Below are 19163 nucleotides of genomic sequence, written 5' to 3' on the forward strand. Positions count from 1 at the left end.
CAGCCTGGACAGTTGATAAACACCTTTAAGAGTATCTGTTGGTTACAAGTCAAATTCCATAGATGATATGGCTGATGACATCATGTAAAAAGAACCTCGACTACACGGAACAGTTTGGTTGGAATTTCTGCCTAGCAGTTTGTTGTTCAGCAGACTTCGGAAAGTCACATGAAACCTGCATGGGATTATTTTCTAAACAAGGTTCCTGGGCATAACATATTTAAATTTAAAATGCTAATTTGGTAACCAGTTATACTGTGTGCTCCGTTCTCGTGTCATCTGGCGTACGTATTATGTACGAGCATATAACCGATACATTATGAAAAAGGTACAGGATATATTTGTGTATGCTACACATAATATGAATATGATACACAAGTACTGCATGTATGTGTTCTTATTTTAACAGAATATCAGACAGATCTGACATAGCTGTACTCTTGCTTCATAAGGCACAGTAAGTTTAGCTGCACATAGCCACATTCTCATATGAGCTATTCAAGCTTTGCTATCATAGAATCCTCCAGAATGCAGCCTCCAGTCCTTAATGGAATTACACAGATCCACAAAGTTAAGCACACAAAGAATGTTACTTCACTAATGATTCCCCATGAGTTTCCTGTTTATTTCTATTCCTAGGTGCTTTACAAAATGGGACCACAGTTTAAAAAAACAACATTATTTTCACAATTTTCAGCAGTATTTCATTTCTAGGAATCAAAGCAACACAATTATCTAGTTTTCTCTGTAAGCCCTTTAATAATTATCTAGCCTAAGTTTCATGCAAATAAATGTATTAAAGAGAAGCTGGAACTGTTAGGAGAATGGATGGAGAGTTGTAAGTAAAGCAACTTCCACCATGTGATATCCATCTACCTAGCAAAATACATTTCAGTGCACAATTGGAGAACTGCTCCAAAGTGCTTGCTGCTGAGTCAGGGTTGCGATTCTCATGTGATATCCTTTGTTACTCTTTAGTCCAGACAGTTAATTCTACAGATAAGAGACATCATCAAAGTTAAACAATCAAAGAACAAATGGCGTTACTACAGCAAATTACAATTTTCAATTTATTTTTTGGTAATGTGATAAAGCTTGGAAGGTATTTTAGTTATTCTGCAGTTGACACAAGGTTAGCAGATTCTGCTAAAAAAAAGGAATGTGTATGCAATGTTTTTTGCACTCTACACTACAGAAGAAGACTTTAAATATATTCCAAAACTGTGGTTCCTACATCACTAGTGACACTAGCCATTCTTAATTAGTATTTGAAAAGACTCATTCATTTCTTCTCACAAGAGCAAACAACATCCATGTGGTGAGAGAACGCAGCCCAAATTGTCAAACTCTTTGGAAGTGGAGGGTAGCCTTGAGGGCACATATCACTTTGGATAGCCAAAAGCCCCTGCCGTTTCTCCAGGGTGGTAAAACATAACTTTTCTTCCTATTTCTTTCGCACACCAGCAATCCAAGGCTTGAAAGCTTCTAATTTTTCATTTCAAAATAAAAATCACAAGAACTCAGAAAAACTTAAGTTGTCTGATATTATGGATTTTCAAATCCACTTCAGGAGATACTGATCGTATGGCTTCCAGTTGTTTACATACTAAAATGATCTGACACTACGCCTTTCACTTACACTTTGGGTTTTACAGTTGAAAATAGGCATAATGGTGCTTAGTATAACTACACAGATTAGGCATAATTTCTAAGACTGAGTGTTCATACAGATGTTTGCTCACAACAGATAACAGCAAACAACTGATGTTTCAGCTGAAAACCATACAGTAAACATTATTTAGCACTCTTCATCTCCACTTTTCACCTCCATGTACACATAAACAACCAAAATATCAGACTTCTTGCAATTAGCTACAATTATATGCAATACTACAACTTGGTAAACTGAGGTAAAGATGATAAGGACATCATCTCGAAGCCCTTTGTGTGTAATTCTGACAAATTTCAAAGGACTTAACAGATAATTATATTAATAAAGACTTTACATAAATACCATTACATGTGCTATAAATGTTGTTGGCATCTCCACAATGCTTTAAAATATTGATTAGTGCTACGCTGGACAGCTGAATCATCAATGCCTGTCCTTGCACGAGGACAAGAGGATGTCTTGTAAGCAGATTATTTATATTTTTAATATCTTCAGCAGGAAGTATAGTTCAGGTTTGGCAATCACTAGGACTGATTTTGTACGTGTTGCCCTTCATGTATAGACTTCTTCCAAAAGCAGTCTCAGTCTGCACTAAATGCAATTAGAAACAGACCAACTTCCTTTACCTACAATAGGAAAGACAATCTAGAATCTTGCACAGTAAGAAATTTGTTTTGGCCAGAAGCAAGACCAAGGCTCCGAATTATAGCTAAGTGTATTCAGTACCTCTGGTTTATCCTGCTTGGAGGTAACAAAAAACTGAAATCCAAAGGATTGTCTTCTTTTTTAATAAAATGTGCAGGTGGTCTTGGACATGCCAAGATAGAACATTTTTTTAGAGAGCTGAACAGATCTGGCTTCCTTTGCAGTATCTCTCTTAATTGCACAACATAATAATCATAGTCATCAAACCCAGGACATAATATTAAATTAGTTTTTATACTTGCTGTGCATTTTGAGAGAGACTGTTGGAACACATTACTCCCAGCATATTGTGTGCTCTTAGATCCTATTCCATATCACTATATCTGCAAATACTTACAATGCAAAAAATACTGTCTGCCTCACTCAGCAATGCAATCCACATGTCTTTAATGCAATTCCATATCAGCACTTCAGACCAAAACAAAACACTGAAAATTGTAAAAGACAAAAATACTTCTGGTGGCGTACAGCCAGCTATGGTCTGAACGCTTTGCTTGTGAGCTTGTCTCATGCACGCAATATTTGGAAAACAGTTCATAACCTTTGGCGGCACAAATATAGGTCTTTGGTCAACAAACTCAAGCGACAGTTTAGTTCACTGGAGTAAACTCAGGCCTGTTGGTTGCTGAACTGCTTTAGATGCTATGAGCAGATGCCCAGCTCCACTGGCCATATCAGAATATGTGTCCTTTGCAAATTAAAAACGGAACTTCTGAGTGCAAGTAGAGAGCAAGGCAGGGTCTAAGTGGAGGTCTGCATGCAGTCTTCCTCAAGTTGTGTTATCTGCTTGTTACAGGGACAATGCCCCACTGTCAGACAGAGCTGTCTGAACTCTGCACCAGCTCACTTCTTCCTGTCCATAGGTACCAGCCTGGCTACCATCCATACAGCACAGTGGAGTCAGTCAAGAGTGAGATCTGCCATTTCCAAACAACCCTCTGCCTGGTGCCACACCTGGCACCTAGAAGGTTCAGTCACCACAAGGTGTAAAAGACAGCCTTCAGGGTACAGAGCTTAACTGCAAAGGTAGATGACCACAATTGGGAAAAGAGTGATTAACTAATCATTTCACACAGCCTTGTTCTCTCAGTCACTCCAAAAAAAAAAATTTGCTACAGGAAGTTTTCTTCTGTGGAGCAAAACACCCATCACACTGCCAATAACGTGAAAACTTTATTCACATTAAGCATTACAGATTTCTCCACCAACTCTACAGAAAAGACCACAGCAGAACACATTGTAACTCTGAACATTTTGAGAAGGTTAAGATGGCAGGGTCATGAAGCTTGATAAAATGCACAACCATTTTACAGAATGAAACAGAAATAATGGATGTGGGCTTTTATTGCAAACACATTTTGTATTGGATTAAATTTGGTTTCCAAGATCCAAGTAACTGCAATTTTGTCTTGTTTCCAGTTCTGCTATCTCAATTTTAAGAAAAAGTTCTTCACCTCGTCTATGCCACCATGCACTGACAAGGAAAGGTATACAGAAGATTACTAAGTTCAATATGGCTCCAACTCTGAACCAAAAACATCTTCCAAAGTCAACTGTATACCCATTACACGCACTGTATACACACTGAAAAATAAACACTGGCAAATGCAGAGTACAATCTTGGACATGACTCAAGTAAGTGGGTTCTTAAAAAGGATTTACAAAAGATATAAATGCTGGCAACTGAAAGACATTAACTTGAAGACTTGAACAGAACTCTGCTCTTTTTCAGGAGAACATCTCGCATTTTCCTCTGAAGGAGCTACGCTGCAATAAGCAGGAGTAGATCCTTTCACACAGTGCTGGAACACAACCTGCAGATCCCACAGCAGTGGCTCTTCCCCTTCCAAAATCCTACGAATTGGTCTTCTTTGATCATGAGCAAGTGGTTTCCAAAGGTGAATGTCAGTTGTGCCAACGTTTTGCAGCCCCGCAGTCATCCATTGCAGGGCCACAGTTTGGCCAGCATCTCAGCAGCCAAGGCCATGGCGGCTCACAGCAGGCAACGTGCCGTGTTAGAACACAAAGAACACCATCGTCCCTACCATGCTACCATGCCCTCAGTGACTGGCAGCGTCCAGCCACCCTCCTCAGCACCCACCATCACTGGGCATCACTCTGCCAAGTGTGGTTGGCACTAACGGCGAGCACTGCCCCACAGACCCCAGCGAATAGCCCGTCCCGGGCCCGGGCCTCTCTGTCAAGGCTGTCTTCCAGAAGGAGGAAGGCGCACCGGGAGCTGACGAACGCAGAGCAGGAGCAGCGCCCACCGCTCCGGGGGCCACAGGGGCTCGGGCCGGGCCGGGCCGGGCACACCGCGCCGCGTGCGCGCCGTCAGGGCGAGGCGGGCCGCTGGGACGGCTGCTGCAAGTTGCCCCCAGGAGTTCGGGAGCGGCCGCCGGGCAGAGCCACCTCTCCGCCCGAACCTCCCTCCCTCTCCCCCCGCCCGGCCACCCGCGCTTCGGGCCGGCAGCCCTCGGGGCGCTCTCTCGGGGCTCCGTCCGCAGACCGAGCCCTCGGGGATGAAGAAGGCAGAGGGACACTCACCATCCCGCCTGACGTTGGAGGAGCGCAGGGCTCTGATAGATCCGCTTTGGGCAGGGGCGGTGGTGCCCTGACGGCTGCAAAAGTTCGCGCAGACGACGGCGTAGAGGAGGAGGAGGATGAGCAGTTGCATTGGGATCCGCTGTGCACGGGACCGCGGCTCTGCGAAGAAACGCGGCTCTCCCCGCCGAGCTGCTGCCCTCCCCGGCTCTGCCTGCCGCCCGCACTGCGTGCGCTGCTCGTGCGGGCTGCCCGAGCGGCTGAGGGAGTTGTGAGCCGGGCAAGAAAATGAAATAAAATAAAAAAGAACACATAAAAATCCCTCCCGAAACAGAGCCGCCGAGTTACTCCCCCAAACTCCCTCCACGCTCAACTCTCCGCCGCGCGTCTGTGCCCGGCCGCAGCGGCAAGGTGAGAAACCCCCGGCGGGCACCGCCGCCCCCTCCCCTCCGGCGGCCGCGCCGTGACCCGGCTCCAGGCGGAGCCGCGCTCCCCTGCGGCCGCCGCGGCGGAGCTCCGCGCCTCGCACCGCCCCCGCGCAGCGCTCCGCTCGGCTGCAGCCGCCGCCGGGGTGTGGGGCGGCGGGAGCGGGCGGCGGGCCCGGCGCCGCCGGGGGGAGAGGCGGCTCCGAGGGAGGGGGGCGGCCGGGGGGCAGAAGGGAGGCGGCGGGGAGCCGGGCGCGGGCCCGCTGATGGGCGCGGCGGCTCCGGGCCGGGTGAAGTGTCGGGCTGTCCCGGCACCAGCAGGAGGGCTGTGGCATGGGGCAGGAGACCGACGGAGCCCAAGAGTGGAAGCGTGTTGAGGAGTAACGTTAGCTGAAGGAGAACAGCACGTATCCCCGTGAGAAATGAACGGGCTCCTCTGTCATGCCGAGCACTGTCCGAAGCTTTTCATAAAAGGTTACCTGCTTAGACCCTGAATAAATGGAGTCTGCCTTTGATTGCGTTACAGCCTGGACGAGAGTAGGTCTGAACCAAAGATCTGTGAGCGGGCCATGACCACATTGATGTTTTAGTGCTCGTTTTCCTTCCATTAACTACAATATAGTGAAGTGCAGACAAAAGAAAAAAGTTGGATTTTCACTGTTCCCTGATAAATCCTTACCTATTCAGGTTATTCCTTAGGGCAGTTCACACTGTCCCAGCATTCTGACTATGGGCAACATGCTGTCAGACCCTTCTACATGAAACAACACCTCGCAGAATAGTCGATACAGAGCCATATCAGGACCACGGGATGAAGCCTGTTGCTCACAGCGGGTGCCTCTGGCTGTATGAAACATTTTCTCCAAAAGCGTGCTAGTATAACAATGGAACTGAAACATCTTGCATGTCTTAAGGAACTGGTAGGGTGCAATTCTGTTCTGCATAATTTGTGGTTTTTATCCCTTTCATGTTGACTCAAACCGGCAGCAAACCTAACCCAGTTCCCATGTGGAAGGCGGTGGGAAGGCTCCAGCAGTGCTTCACTCGTGGACAGTGTGCCTGTGCCTTAGGTGCCCGGTTTTGGAGAGGTGGGCAGGCAGTGGGAAATTGGCCAATCCGACTGTCCAATAGATGCAGAGTAAGAGGAAGGTGAAGATGGGGAGCTCTGAAGATGTCTTCTGTTCATCTTGTCCACGTCAGCTCATTTCCCAGTACAATGCAAGGAGCTTGCAGAAAATGTCAGCTGGATCCCAGCTACCTGTCCCTCTTCTGACTGCAGCCTCTTTCTAAGATGAGGAGTGGAGCCACTGCCCTGAGCACACTACATTGAGGAGTCCTTCCCAGTGCCCTCAGGCTGTGACTCAGCTCCCTGCAGTCTCCTGGGACATATCGAAGCCCTTGGGAGGTGGCTAAGGAGGAAGAGGAGGAATGTTAGATCACCCTTACCCAGGAGGCAAAAAGGCAGTCAGTATCTGAGCTCTGTATAACTCAGTCAGGAAAGGGCGCTGTTTCCAAGGCTCTTCCTCTTGCGGTCGTCTTTACCCATACAAATTCATATTACATGAAACTCATACCTTCTGGTCATTTTCTGTCCCCATGTCTCCTTGGCTGTGCAGGTCAGCTTCAACGCACAAGGAGCAGGCTTTGGCCTAAAACTGGCCTGCAGTTCTTTGACGTGCTCCCTGGCTTGATATTGACAAGTCTGAATTTCCTCAGGCTGACCAGGACACAGAACTGAGGTATTCTACAGCTATTATTTGTTTGTTTGTTTGCTTGTTGGTTTTTTGTTTGTTTGGGTTTGTTTGTTTGTTTGTTTTTAAGCATAGATACTGCTGTGGTGCTTGAGATGAAGTTCCCATTAGTGCAGCAGAGGTACAGCTGAGTGTACTTGTTGCTTAGAGAACTCTCAAGCAAAACAGCATGGGGCCTCATAAATTAGACAGTGAGGAAAACAACCAAGTGGATTCCAGCACCCGTGGCTTTGATATTTCTCAAGAGGAGTTGTGTATAACTCCTATCATACTCTCAAAGAATGTTTCTCATCCTCCCTTTGCAAAGCATGGGATGCTGCTGTCTTTGCTCTAAAACTGAGGATATTTTTGCAGCAGAAGGATTCGAGTCTTTTTCTCAGGTCAGAAAAAATCCAGTCAGTGTTATTTGTCTCGCTCAGGTAATTCTTTTAGTCCCACTATCAGAAATCCCTGATTTGTACATTTGATATACACGTGTACATCAGAAGGATTTTGGAATGGAGCAGGAAGGCTGGCAGGCACTGATGGGCCTTTGTAAAATGAGTCTGTGCTACACTGGCTAATACTACAGCTTTTCAATTTACTTTCAAAAGCACTAAACCCACTAAAACCTAAAAAAGTATATTTATAAGGAAATGTCATAGAATCTCATGTAAAAGGATGAGAAGTTTGGTTTATGTTCAGTTTTAAGAGCAGGTCACTGGAACTTCACTTCGTGGTACATCCCAGTACATTGGCTAAACTTTGTTCTAGAAGTCTGGGAGAATTTAAAGAATTCTATAAAGATTTCTTTATGAGGTTCTACATAAGTCATGTTTACTGCTTAAAAGGATGTATGGATGTGTGTGATGACCTCTGATTACAAATCTGTCATTATGACAGATCCTGGTAAAATAGTATAACAGTTAATATGAGGTTCAATTAATACAGATAAAAATATATGTAATTAGCGCTAATCAACCTAGAAAATCTTGTCGTGCTAACTTGGAAATTTGGTTGACAAACAGTATTGCATCAAATTACAGCTTTCATACAGCATTTTACTTGGTATCGCAATGCAAATCACATGAAATGAAAGGCTCGCATACTAAATGTTTTCAAGATGCATTAAATGAAAGGTTTAAAATGTTTGATAAAAAGGGAAACACCATTAAATTGGCTATTTGCAGGAGGGCCCCACTCTGGCTAATATTTGGTTCTGAATTGATTTGTGTTTTCAACAATGACCTGAGGAAAACACAGTCATTAGTCATGACTTCTGCAGATGACAGAAATCTTGGGGGAGCAGTAGACTAATTTACATTGATGGTGTTATATGGAAGTAGACGTGTAGATGTGGTAGAAATATAAAGCTGAGAGCTGGCATAGCTGATGTTTTAAAAAAGCCAGTGGTAGATCTACTCGGTGCCCGTGGCATCTATCTGACCTTATTTGAGTCTTCTGGATATGCCTTGTGAAAGCCAGTCCCATATGTTCTGGCTGTCATAGAGAGGATGGGGTATCATCAGAGGGCAGTTTAGCTTATTGTTTTTAGGTGTCTGTGCTGCGAAGGGATTAATTGTCTTCTGACATTTCTTTTCGCTGGCTATAGAGAGAACATGGGGAGTAAATACATTTATGGTTACTGGATGAAGTTGTTAATTCTAGAAAGCACTGGTGCAGGAAAGATCATGGGGGATGGATTATCAAGGAAGTCAATGGGCTACAGCTGTCACCATCATCACTTGCTGGCTGGCAAGATGCTCCTGTGTCACACAATTTGTTCATGGGGCACGGATGTGTTGTATGCTCACCCCTTAAAACACTGGCACAATGCTATTATGGTGAATAAATAGCAAACCCCGAGATCTTTGTGCATTACCATGTGAATCCTCTGGTGTTTATTTAAAGAGGGACATATCGTGGTGAAAGTTGGGTCTAGGCAATTACAATTAAAATTAATAGGCATGTTTTGAAGTGTGGCAAGCCATGGAAGTATCAAATTTGTTGTGTATTCTTCTTCACTGAAAAAAATTTAAGTCAAGATTTAATGCTTTCCTAAAGTCAGATGAATGGTTACAAGCAGTATTTAGGAACTCATGGGGCCTATTGATCACTTCTGAAAGGTCTGTGAAAGTGACAGAGAAAAGCATGTTTATGTATACCATACTACAAACCACAGAGTTAATTTGTAGTTGGTTCTGCGGTTACTGGAAAGTGATAACTGAAAATATTTCCCTCCAGGGACTGATTCAGGGCAGCACTGTGACATCTGTTGTAGGAGGGAAGGCAAGTGGTGACAGTGATCCCATCCCCCTGTTTATAACCTGTGAACGATTTGAGAAGGAGCAGAGGTGAAGGAAGTAGTATGGAGAAACATCTCAAGACTGCTAAAAGCATATCTGAGCAGATGAATGTAACCATGATGGCAGACCAAAAGAATGCAAGAAAAACGGTGGACCAAAGCCGTTATATGCCTGGAAACAGCAATGAGAGCAGAATTATGTGTTGATAAGACAATTGTGGCACCACACAAGCACTGGGACACCAAGTGGAGTGCTGCACAGTGATGAGTGGCCCACATTTACTATCTGAACTATAGGCAGCGCTTCAACAACGTATAAGCAAAACACACTGTGAAACTGAACACTTGAAGTGTGGAGTTTATCAAGCACAAGCTCAAGCAGTGCTGCCTGGTACCACCAGCTACATACATGCTAGGAACTTAGTTTTGATTGATGGCAACTTCTTATAAGGCTCCTGACATTCGATCTGTGCTGCAGACCTGTACCCGGTGCTGCTATTTGTCCTCCTCCAGCATTCAGCTGTGGCTGCTCATTTCTCTGCTCTGCTCCTGGCAACAGCTGCGTGCAGCTTTGTTTTAAACAGGCTTTTTGGCCTTCCCCTGTGCCTCCACTGTTGCATGATGCTGTGCCCTCCTCTCTTTGTATCCCTGCTTCCCTTCCCAATTCTTAAATGGCTTTTGTTAGATATATGCAACTTCCATCTTGTTCCCCACTGCAACTGTCAGAGGCAAATAGTGCGCCACTGACACATACGTAAGGAGAAAAAGGAGCTCTGCTATTAAAGATGTGTATTACATTTTGAGAAACCTGCCATATCACTCAGACTCTGCCACTGGTTCACAGTGACAAAGCCAGTGGGCATACAATGTGCAATGCTCAGGGTCATGCTTTCAGAAAATGAATGTGAACCACACCAAAGAAAATATGTTGCCCTCCCAAGGTTAAATAGGATTTTTTTTTTTGCTCTGATAACATCAGAGCCACCATTTAGATTTAAAGTCATGTTAAAAAACAATGAGTTAAGTTTATCTTAATAAGAAAATAACACCTTCAAAAAGTCTGCATTCCTTCTGTATCCTAATTCCCAAGTTCATAGACTTTAAGGATAAAAAAGATCTTTATCAGGTTATATAATCTGATTTCTTCCACACAAGCCAAAGCATTTTGCTGTCCGATCTCATGCTTTGATTTCTCAAAAGCTACCTTGCTATATTTTAGACAAAAAAAGATCAAAACTTGATTTTAAAAATGAAGGAAATGCAATTTTACAGTGTATTGATATAGAGAATCTGGCAATAACATTGATAGGTAATTCAAGAAATTAGTCACTTCTTTTCTTTTTCATGTCTGTTTTTTTTTCCTCTGAGTCTTGTACAGTGTATGAGTTTTCCTCTGGGTCTTGTACAGTAAGCGTTTATGAGGATCCTCATCTTGGTCTCTTAAAATATTTGGATACTAGTAATCTGAACCCACTGCTTTGGATTTAGCAAAACAGCTATCCTCAAGCCACAGTCACTTGTACCTAACCATCCTTGTTATTTCTGTTATTTCCATTGTTATTTCTGTGATAAATTCACTTGCATCCGTCAAATTGAGGTCAAAACAGATTTTGTTTCTCTTGGATATAGTTTGAGCTAAAAGATCATCACCTAGAATTTTAGAGAAATTCCAAGAATGTTTCATTACTGGCAGACTAAGACCTCAAGGAAAAGAGGTTTCTTGTGAGAATTTATGTTTTCTGTCTGACCATTGTCGATATTTCTTAAGAAATGAAGTATCCAGTGTTAGTAATACAGAGAAGAGTGTGCTGTAGGTACCTCTGACTGCTATTCAGTTCAGACATTTAACTCAATTCTTCTATGTTCTCTCCTCTGGGACGTGAAGGAGAACAGTGAGCTTGACTTGAGCCTTTTCCTTCCCAGCACATTTTCAGCACAGCTGGGAAGAACACTCTAAAATTCTGTAAATAGTTGTTTTGTGACTAGTTAGAACATACCAGCTAAGCAATGTTATAAATACTAAAGTGCATCTCACTCCTGAACCCTCAGAGCAGTGACTGCTCTTGGATTCACAAAGATGGAACACAAACTTCTTCTCTTCTACTGCTCTGCGACGTGCTCAATTGAGAGGGTACATCAGCAATCAGATGTATTCCTTTTTGATTAAAGAATCCTTCTCAGTTTCCTGAGAGATGGAGTTCTGAAGAGCCATCACAGGATGTGTGTCCAAGATGAAGCTCTCCATTTGGCCATCTATATCATAAGAATTTTGTGATTTTCTAAGCAGTAAACCTTCTAGATACATAAAACGTTTCCTCATCCTTCTGAGTTATGTCCTGATTTATGTCCTCCTAGTCACAGCTTGTCTTTCATTCTTTGCAGCTTTATGGAAAACTTTATGAAATACTTACTCATCTTGTCAACACTTTTGATACCACTGACCCATGACTCTGGATTTGTCTTTTTTTTTTTTTTTTCTTTCCTTGATGGGTAATTTCATTCCTCTTCGAAGTCTACATGTCCTTGTACAATGGAGGTCCTTACTAATTTGAGTGTTGAAAACTTCAGTTTCTGTTTTTTCTGTTCTTTTCAACTCGAGGGTTTTAAAACATCATCTTACAAATGAGGAGATTTCTAGCTTGAAGAAAGGAATGTACAGCATACAATAGAGGATCACTTTTCCATTGCTAAACATCTTAGTCATGTATATGTTTTTGTGCTTACAAAGAAAATCTGTCATACTTACTCTTGAGATGCTTGTGTTTCAGATACAGCTAGATGAGACCTTTTTGTCATTTCACATTCAATCAATAGACACCATTAAATGGAAAAATCCTGACCTGAGGGTCAGAAATGCAAAACTGAGGATCCAAGCTCTTAAAATGTAGTCTACACTTACAGATTGTTTGTTTTTGTTTTTTTTTTTTTCAGGGAAAGGAATTTTGCATCATGCCAAAACTAGAATGCATGTAGAAAAGAGTGCAGTGTGTATAATATATGGAGAAGAAAGGATTCCAGGGGGACTTCATTGAGGCCTTTCTTATCATTACAAACAGCAGGGAAACTGACTTTCTACAGTGTGATAGTAATAGGACAAGGTGGAATGATTTTTAAGCCAAAAGAGGGAGGATTTAGGTTAGATGTTAGACAGAAATTCTTTACTCAGAGAGTGGTGAGGCACTGGAACAACTTGCGTGAAAAAGCTGTAAGTGCCCCATCCCTAGAGATGTTCACATCAAGGTTGGATGGGCTCTGAGCATCCTGGTCTTGTGGGTAGTGAGCAGCCCATGGCAGAAGGTTGGAACTGGATCATCTGTAAGATTCCTTTCAACCCAAGCCGTTCTGTGATTGTGTGATTGTATATTTCTATGATATAAGAAATGAGATTTTCTAATGAACTTGATTGGTTAATACTGAAGAAAGCACATTAAGTAAATTTTAATTTGTTGCTTTTAAATATATGCAGTTTTAAAATCAGCTTGTTAAGAAAAAATTGCTTTCAATCAACTTTAGATGACAATGCACCGGAGTATATGTCTCATCATCTCGGGGGCAGTAGTGAGAGTGATTTACCTCTGGTTCCAAGTTAGTGAGTATACATTCACACTTCCCAAATCTTTCTTGAAAGCACATTGCCATAAAAGATGGTGAGTTCACAGTTCTATGCACACAGTACATTGACACAGACTAGTTAACCACCTGGCGTTGGTTAAGCAGAATTTATGCTGATACTGCACTAATGACCTGGCACTATCATTAGACTAAATCATTCTCCTGGGAAAGAATTCAACTGAGCATACTAATTCAATACATTCCTAGGAAGTAGCATGTACAGTAAAATATATTTTGTCATTTATCTAACTCTATTTTCCTTCAGAAGTACTTTGTAAATTAAATACCGATACCTCTCCAGAGGAACAAAGGAACCAGATAAATATATGCGTTGAAGGGAGACAAACAAGAGAATGATTTGAGCATAGTTACAGTTATTGTGAGCATTTTTAAGTACTGGTGTAGTATTTTAACCAGTAGAAGAAAAATTTGCTCTAAATATAGGCTTAGAAAAAAACCTAAAAGTATACACAAAACCTGGGAGCTTAGATTTGGTGCAGGCACCACAGGTTCCCTTTATAGCCTGTGAGAGAAAGAGATGCCACCAGAGGGTGCTTCTCCTAACAGAACCTTTTCATATTTATCTCTGCGTGTGTTGCCCCATCCCACCCCACATGGCTTTCACTTCTCCCACTAACTGTAAGATGGCTGTGTGCAATTAATGCAGACTTAATGGTCTAACTTAAGGAAAAATAAGTTAGGGCAGTTGAATTTCAGCTTGAACAATCACAGCAATCAGAAAAATTCAGAAATAAAACAGTTTTTGAATCTTAATTCAGTCCCTTTTTGCATATGCAGTATTTATTTCTCTGATTATTAATGTGCAAACCTCTTTTTTCAGGGGACTCAGTACATGTGAGGGGGAAATGAATCGTGATTTTTCAATAAAATTAAGATAATCTTTAGAGCTTTCACTACATCTACTGCAGTGTTGAAAGTTATGGAGTGAGGGAGGCAAGAGGTGGATGGAAAAGACAACTAAGTCCATAAAGCAATTGTGGGTTTCTTTGCCTGCTTGTTTGTGTTGCTACACAGATGACGCAAACCAGATTTCTCACAACTAACCTCTGATGCTGTGTTTCTCATTTTCTGGAAGCCCAGCTGGAGACAGTAGGGTCTGACTTGAAGAAGTGCAGACCGTGCATAGCTGTACTGGAAGTTAACAGTTGTTTCTCAAATACACATAGTGCTACATAATGCTAAGGTTTATAAATCATAATATCTAAAGCTAGTAGGAATTCTTTACCTTAGTCTTTCAGCACTCCATTCCCATTTGAGAAAGTGGATGATATACTAAACACAGCAGCAACCAAGTTAAATGCCTGGTATGTGTTCTGTCAAATAAGATTCTGTGTCTAACCACAGCCATGTTTGGTACACAGACAGAGCTAACCATTTTTGAATTACAGTCATGTGTGTAAGATGTCTATCTGAGAATAAGCCAAATTGAATCCTGCAAGTCTTTTTCTTTTTTCACTGGCACTGAGGGAAGTACAACCCAATGAGTTTGAGTGCAGACGTCAGGGCTGCAAATGTCTGAAGGTAGGCCAGGTGAACCCTGCCTTCTATGATGCTCACATTTTGGGAGCTGAATGAGACAGAGACCGTGTAAGAGAGTTAGTCTGATCAAGGTATTTATCAGATGGCTTCATAATAGATAAGCATGAGGGATGAAATTAAGATTTCACAGAATGCCTTTGGCATGGCAGTCTTAATAGCAGTTTAATAGTTATTCTCTGGGAGTGAAAAGATGCCAGGCTGAGGCAGACACTTGGAATGTTGCATTTAAGTTCAAGGAGGGAACGTCTGAAAACAGTGTTCTGGTAGGAAAAGAGGGCAAATGAATAAGTGGTTTTCCCAGCTCTGCCTGAGAAACTTGCAGCCTCCCTAGGTTCAGTGGCAGGCCGGGAGCTTGTACAGTAGTAGCCCATATACTTGTGCCCACCCCAGCTCCACTCTTGTTCTTCACACCTCTGCAGTTCATAACATATTGCATTTTCAAAAGTTTTTATAAAAATAGCCCAGTCATCAGAACCTTCACCGGAAGTCAGTGGGGTGCTTGTTAACATCCACACTGTTATATGTTTGGTACTATTTGTCCATTGTCATGTGGCTCAAAATTATCAGCTAACAAATGGCAACCAAGTCAGTGTTTAACTCATTAGGCTAAAATATTGGGCAAGATTTTCTCTCTGATTCTTCCTGATAAAACTGAGCTGTACCCTTGTACACAGGGCTATGACTTTGCATGTCAGTGTTACAGGCTTGCGAAAAAAGAAATGGCATTAAGTAAGACTGCTTGTGAAGTACTGTCAGTTAGGAAATCTCAGGCACAACAGAGGGATTGCTGGCTCTGGCAGGAGGTGGTTCCACCTCTCCATTCAGTTTCTCACACGTAGTTCAGGTTAAATTACAAGGCACATGTCATGTGTCTTTCTGGTGTAAATGTCTTAGGGAATGTTACATGAGCAACAAAACATCTCACAGGCTCGCTAAACATTAGCTGCCATTGCCTTTCCTTACTTCCTCACTTCCATTCCTCCACACTGCCCTGCACAGCAGAAGTCAGCAGGATCAGACAGCAGAGGCTCACCCTGGCTGTATCACAGTGGAAACTCACATTAAGCCAGGAAGAATCTTGAGCTTCTTATGAGCCATTATGAACCTCCTGAATGGTGTATGAGAATTTGGTGAACTTCTGAGGCAGGGCATTAACATCTAACATATTGGAAATGGGCTATGGAGACACGAATTCTAAGGCTGATTTGGTTCAGTTTACTGCAGAATGCCAGAAAACCGATTAGGACCCATATTTTTTAAAAAAGCCTACTAAGTTTGGAGAACTTATTTTCAGAAGAGGGCAGTGGCTGCAGGCATGGTAAATATCCAGGCATTGCACTTGCACTTGTATTGCAATTGCAAATTTACTTGAGAAGGGAGAAATGGACCATGAACTTTTTAGTATTTCCATTAACATTGATCAATTCAGCACATAATTAGGCATATTTGCATTACTGCTATTCCCTATTCTCAGTTAAATACAGGCACTGGGACTGCTCAGTGTATTGGAAAGATGATCTGGAAAGATCTCCTGTTTGTGTGTGGCTATCCTGCCGGTTGCCCTATATCAGAAGTCAGCAGAGATGGAAATAAGTTGTACTTAGCAATGTCATCTGAGTTAACCCAGTGCAAATCTGCACAGCAGAAAAAAAAAGAGTCCTCCACATACTGGCTACTGCACACAGACAGCTGTTTTAGACCAAGCATGTTAAATTGCAAACCTTAGACGCCCAGCAGAAACTCTGATAAAGAAACCTAAGAATGAAATATCCTCTCTTAAAATTTCAAGATGATAGAATCTGCTGCAATGGCCTTCAGTCAGCCGTCAGCGTAAACCAATCTGGAACAAAATCAGCCGACTCACTGAAATCTGAAAAGAGCAATTTGTAGAGGGCAGAACAGTCAGGTTTCTTGCTTGGATAAAAAGAGATAAAAGAGGTTTGCTGCAGAATTTATGAAAACATTCAAACAATGTTGTCTGATTAAATCTTACAGTTTTAACAAAAAGGGACAGAAAAGGAACTGAAGAAGCTGAAAACAGTGCTATTTGTATAAGATTCTATACTGGAAATGATGCACTTATCTTGATTATATTCTCACAGCTGACATTTTTACTTATTATCTACATATTACTTGTTACTTACTGTTTCTTAGAGTAATTCGTTGTATGCTTTTGCACACATGCACTCTGTCTTCTAATGGATATGCAGAAAGATACACTATTTCATGTTTGTCATCAGATATAGTCAGAGTTGAAGAGGAAATCAGTTCTGGTAACCTAGTTCTGTGGCTGAAGCAGGTAGCTAATCTATAATTTAGAGTCTGATCATTTTTGCATCGTATATTTTAGTGCTTTCATATACAAAGTAAGGATAATGGCTCACTACAGAAGGACTGATAATGCATGCTTCTAAATTCTTTTGCAGAGGACTCAGAAGAAAAAGACAATGAAGTGTAAGGGACAATCTCTCTTTGCTTGGCAATTCCCTTATAACTCTGTCATCCTTAAATAGTGTAAACAGAGATTTAGAAGAAAAAATGAGAAGCGCTGTTTTTATGTTAGGTATTTGAGAAACATGAAGAAAAAACGCAGATTTTCCTTCTTGGTTTGCTATTCAGTGCATAACAGCATTGGAAGGAGTTAAGGTTCAAAGAACCGAATCTCAAATACTAGTTTGTTGTTCATAAAAGTTAAACAGTAAGTGATTTTAGTATCTTAGCTTTCTGTCTGTTTTCAGATGCAGTTTCCATGTAATTGCCAGCCATGAGCTGTAGCTCAAGCAACTGATTACTAATGATTTTTGAGCTATCATGCACAGCTTTTATGGATTATTTTATTTTTACCCTGAATTTTAGATGCCCAGAATGATCATTTTTTCTGTCCTTTAAGGAGTGGTGGAAAGGTCCTTGAGCTTATTTGTGCCCAGAATTTATTTACAGGCAGGAGTTTATTTGTAGTTTTTGGTTAGTCTCCATTAAACATTATTCATTTAAAAAATTGAAGTCTGTATTTTTAGACATGCTGCTTTGATAAGAATATTTCACACTTTGAGTAGAATGAGCTCCTGGGAAATTACACCACTGGTAGCTTTTCATGAGTACTAGCCCTCAAGTGGTAGCCTTCCTGCTTGCAAGAGAAAGTAAAGTATTTTTCACTCCTGCCAAGTTACTCTCAGGTTCAGTCTATAATCAGTGATTTGAGACATTGTGTAGGTCATACAGAAGTGTCAAACAGAGCCAGAAAATGCATTTGTGCCTTCTTTTGATTTATAATTCAAATTGCCTTCATTTTCCTCATATCTTCCCGAATTCATGTTCTTCCATTTTTTGAAGTTATTCTTAAACTTTGTTATGCACGTCTTAAGTTTTCTAAAGACAAGTATATTGGCCTATGCAGTAGTAATCTTCCTTGATTGATTTGGGATGTCTGCCAGTTTCTTATTATTCTGCACTGATATCTTTATGTGACTGGCTTTCACCCAAGTGCTGTCATCTTTCTCATTTTCTTCATCTCTTTTTGTGTTGAAACAATATTCTTAGCCTTTGAGTTGCTCCTTCATCCCTCGTGTTTGCAGTGGAAAAGGTACAAAGGGCAAACCTGCGAAATACTGAGATCTCCATGCTTGGCCTCTCTGGTACTTTCTCTAACTCTTTTTGTTAAGGCAGTTGTTGCATGGCAGTCATCCACTTAATAAGATTATATCTGAAGGCTTAATGGATTTACTACCAATTAGTAGTTTTGTGAACTTATTTTTAGTGTTCATTTCTTCTTGGTCTTTTATCTAGTTTTGCACTCTATATTTAATTCATTAAGGAAGAGAAAGTGTCTCAAACACTGCCATCATCATGTCCCCCATCTTTCTCATCAATATTTTGATTTCTGTAACACATGCTATAAAAGAGGTAGTTTATAACAAGCTTTAATGTAATTGAAATTCAACTTGGTTTTATACTGGGGACTGTTTCGTTTTCATCTTCATTGCAAGACTCATAATGTATGTCACTTCTTTTAGATTGAAGTTTAAATGCTCTCCCAACTGAACAGACAGACAACTGAAAAATTCCTATTGTGGTTATACCTGATTGCCTTTCTACGGTCCCTGTCTTTCATCACCTGCTGCAAAATGAGTTCTGCTCTAAAAACAATGGAATAAAAATAGTTGTTCTTCAGTATCTTCCTATAAAATATCAACAGGAACCTACAGGGGAAGAAATATAAGACTCAGTTGCAATTGCATTCCAAGACAATCTCATATATATAATCAATTTCCTCAATGCATACTTTGTTATCCTTTTAATCCAAGTCCCATCTGAACCAAAGAGATTTTTTCTTTTCTTTGCTCATTTCAGTGGTATATCAGGCCGTTAGCCCTTGGATTAGTATGGCAACCATATCCAGCAAAGTGCATTAACATTCCCTTAGCCAAAAATGTGTAGCTAATTCAGTCTGTGGAACTAATGGGATTAGTAACAGGATCCTGTCTAAGGTTAGCATTGATAGATGAAGAATTTGCTAAAGAGAGGCCTCAAAATTTTTGTTTCTGTGGATTTATTATCTGATCAGCCAGATGCCCATCAGCAGCTTAATGAAGACCTAGTAGCTATTCTCT

The 19163-nt window shown here is 41.5% G+C and overlaps 1 protein-coding gene across 1 annotated transcript in view; it reads right to left on the minus strand.

The window, feature by feature from the left end:
- PDGFD (platelet derived growth factor D) overlaps window positions 1-5054 on the minus strand; it is a gene marked incomplete at both ends in the record, with an annotated part of 135884 nt that extends 130830 nt beyond the window's left edge. The window contains one exon of the mRNA XM_079546064.1: window positions 4925-5054. Within this exon, the coding sequence (XP_079402190.1) occupies window positions 4925-5054 (130 nt within the window). The remainder of the gene's footprint in view (window positions 1-4924) is intronic.
- Between the last annotated feature and the right edge of the window lie 14109 nt (window positions 5055-19163).

The sequence above is a fragment of the Tetrao urogallus genome, assembly GCF_951394365.1.
Source record: "Tetrao urogallus genome assembly, chromosome: 1".
In the NCBI taxonomy this organism is placed as follows: Eukaryota; Metazoa; Chordata; class Aves; order Galliformes; family Phasianidae; genus Tetrao; species Tetrao urogallus.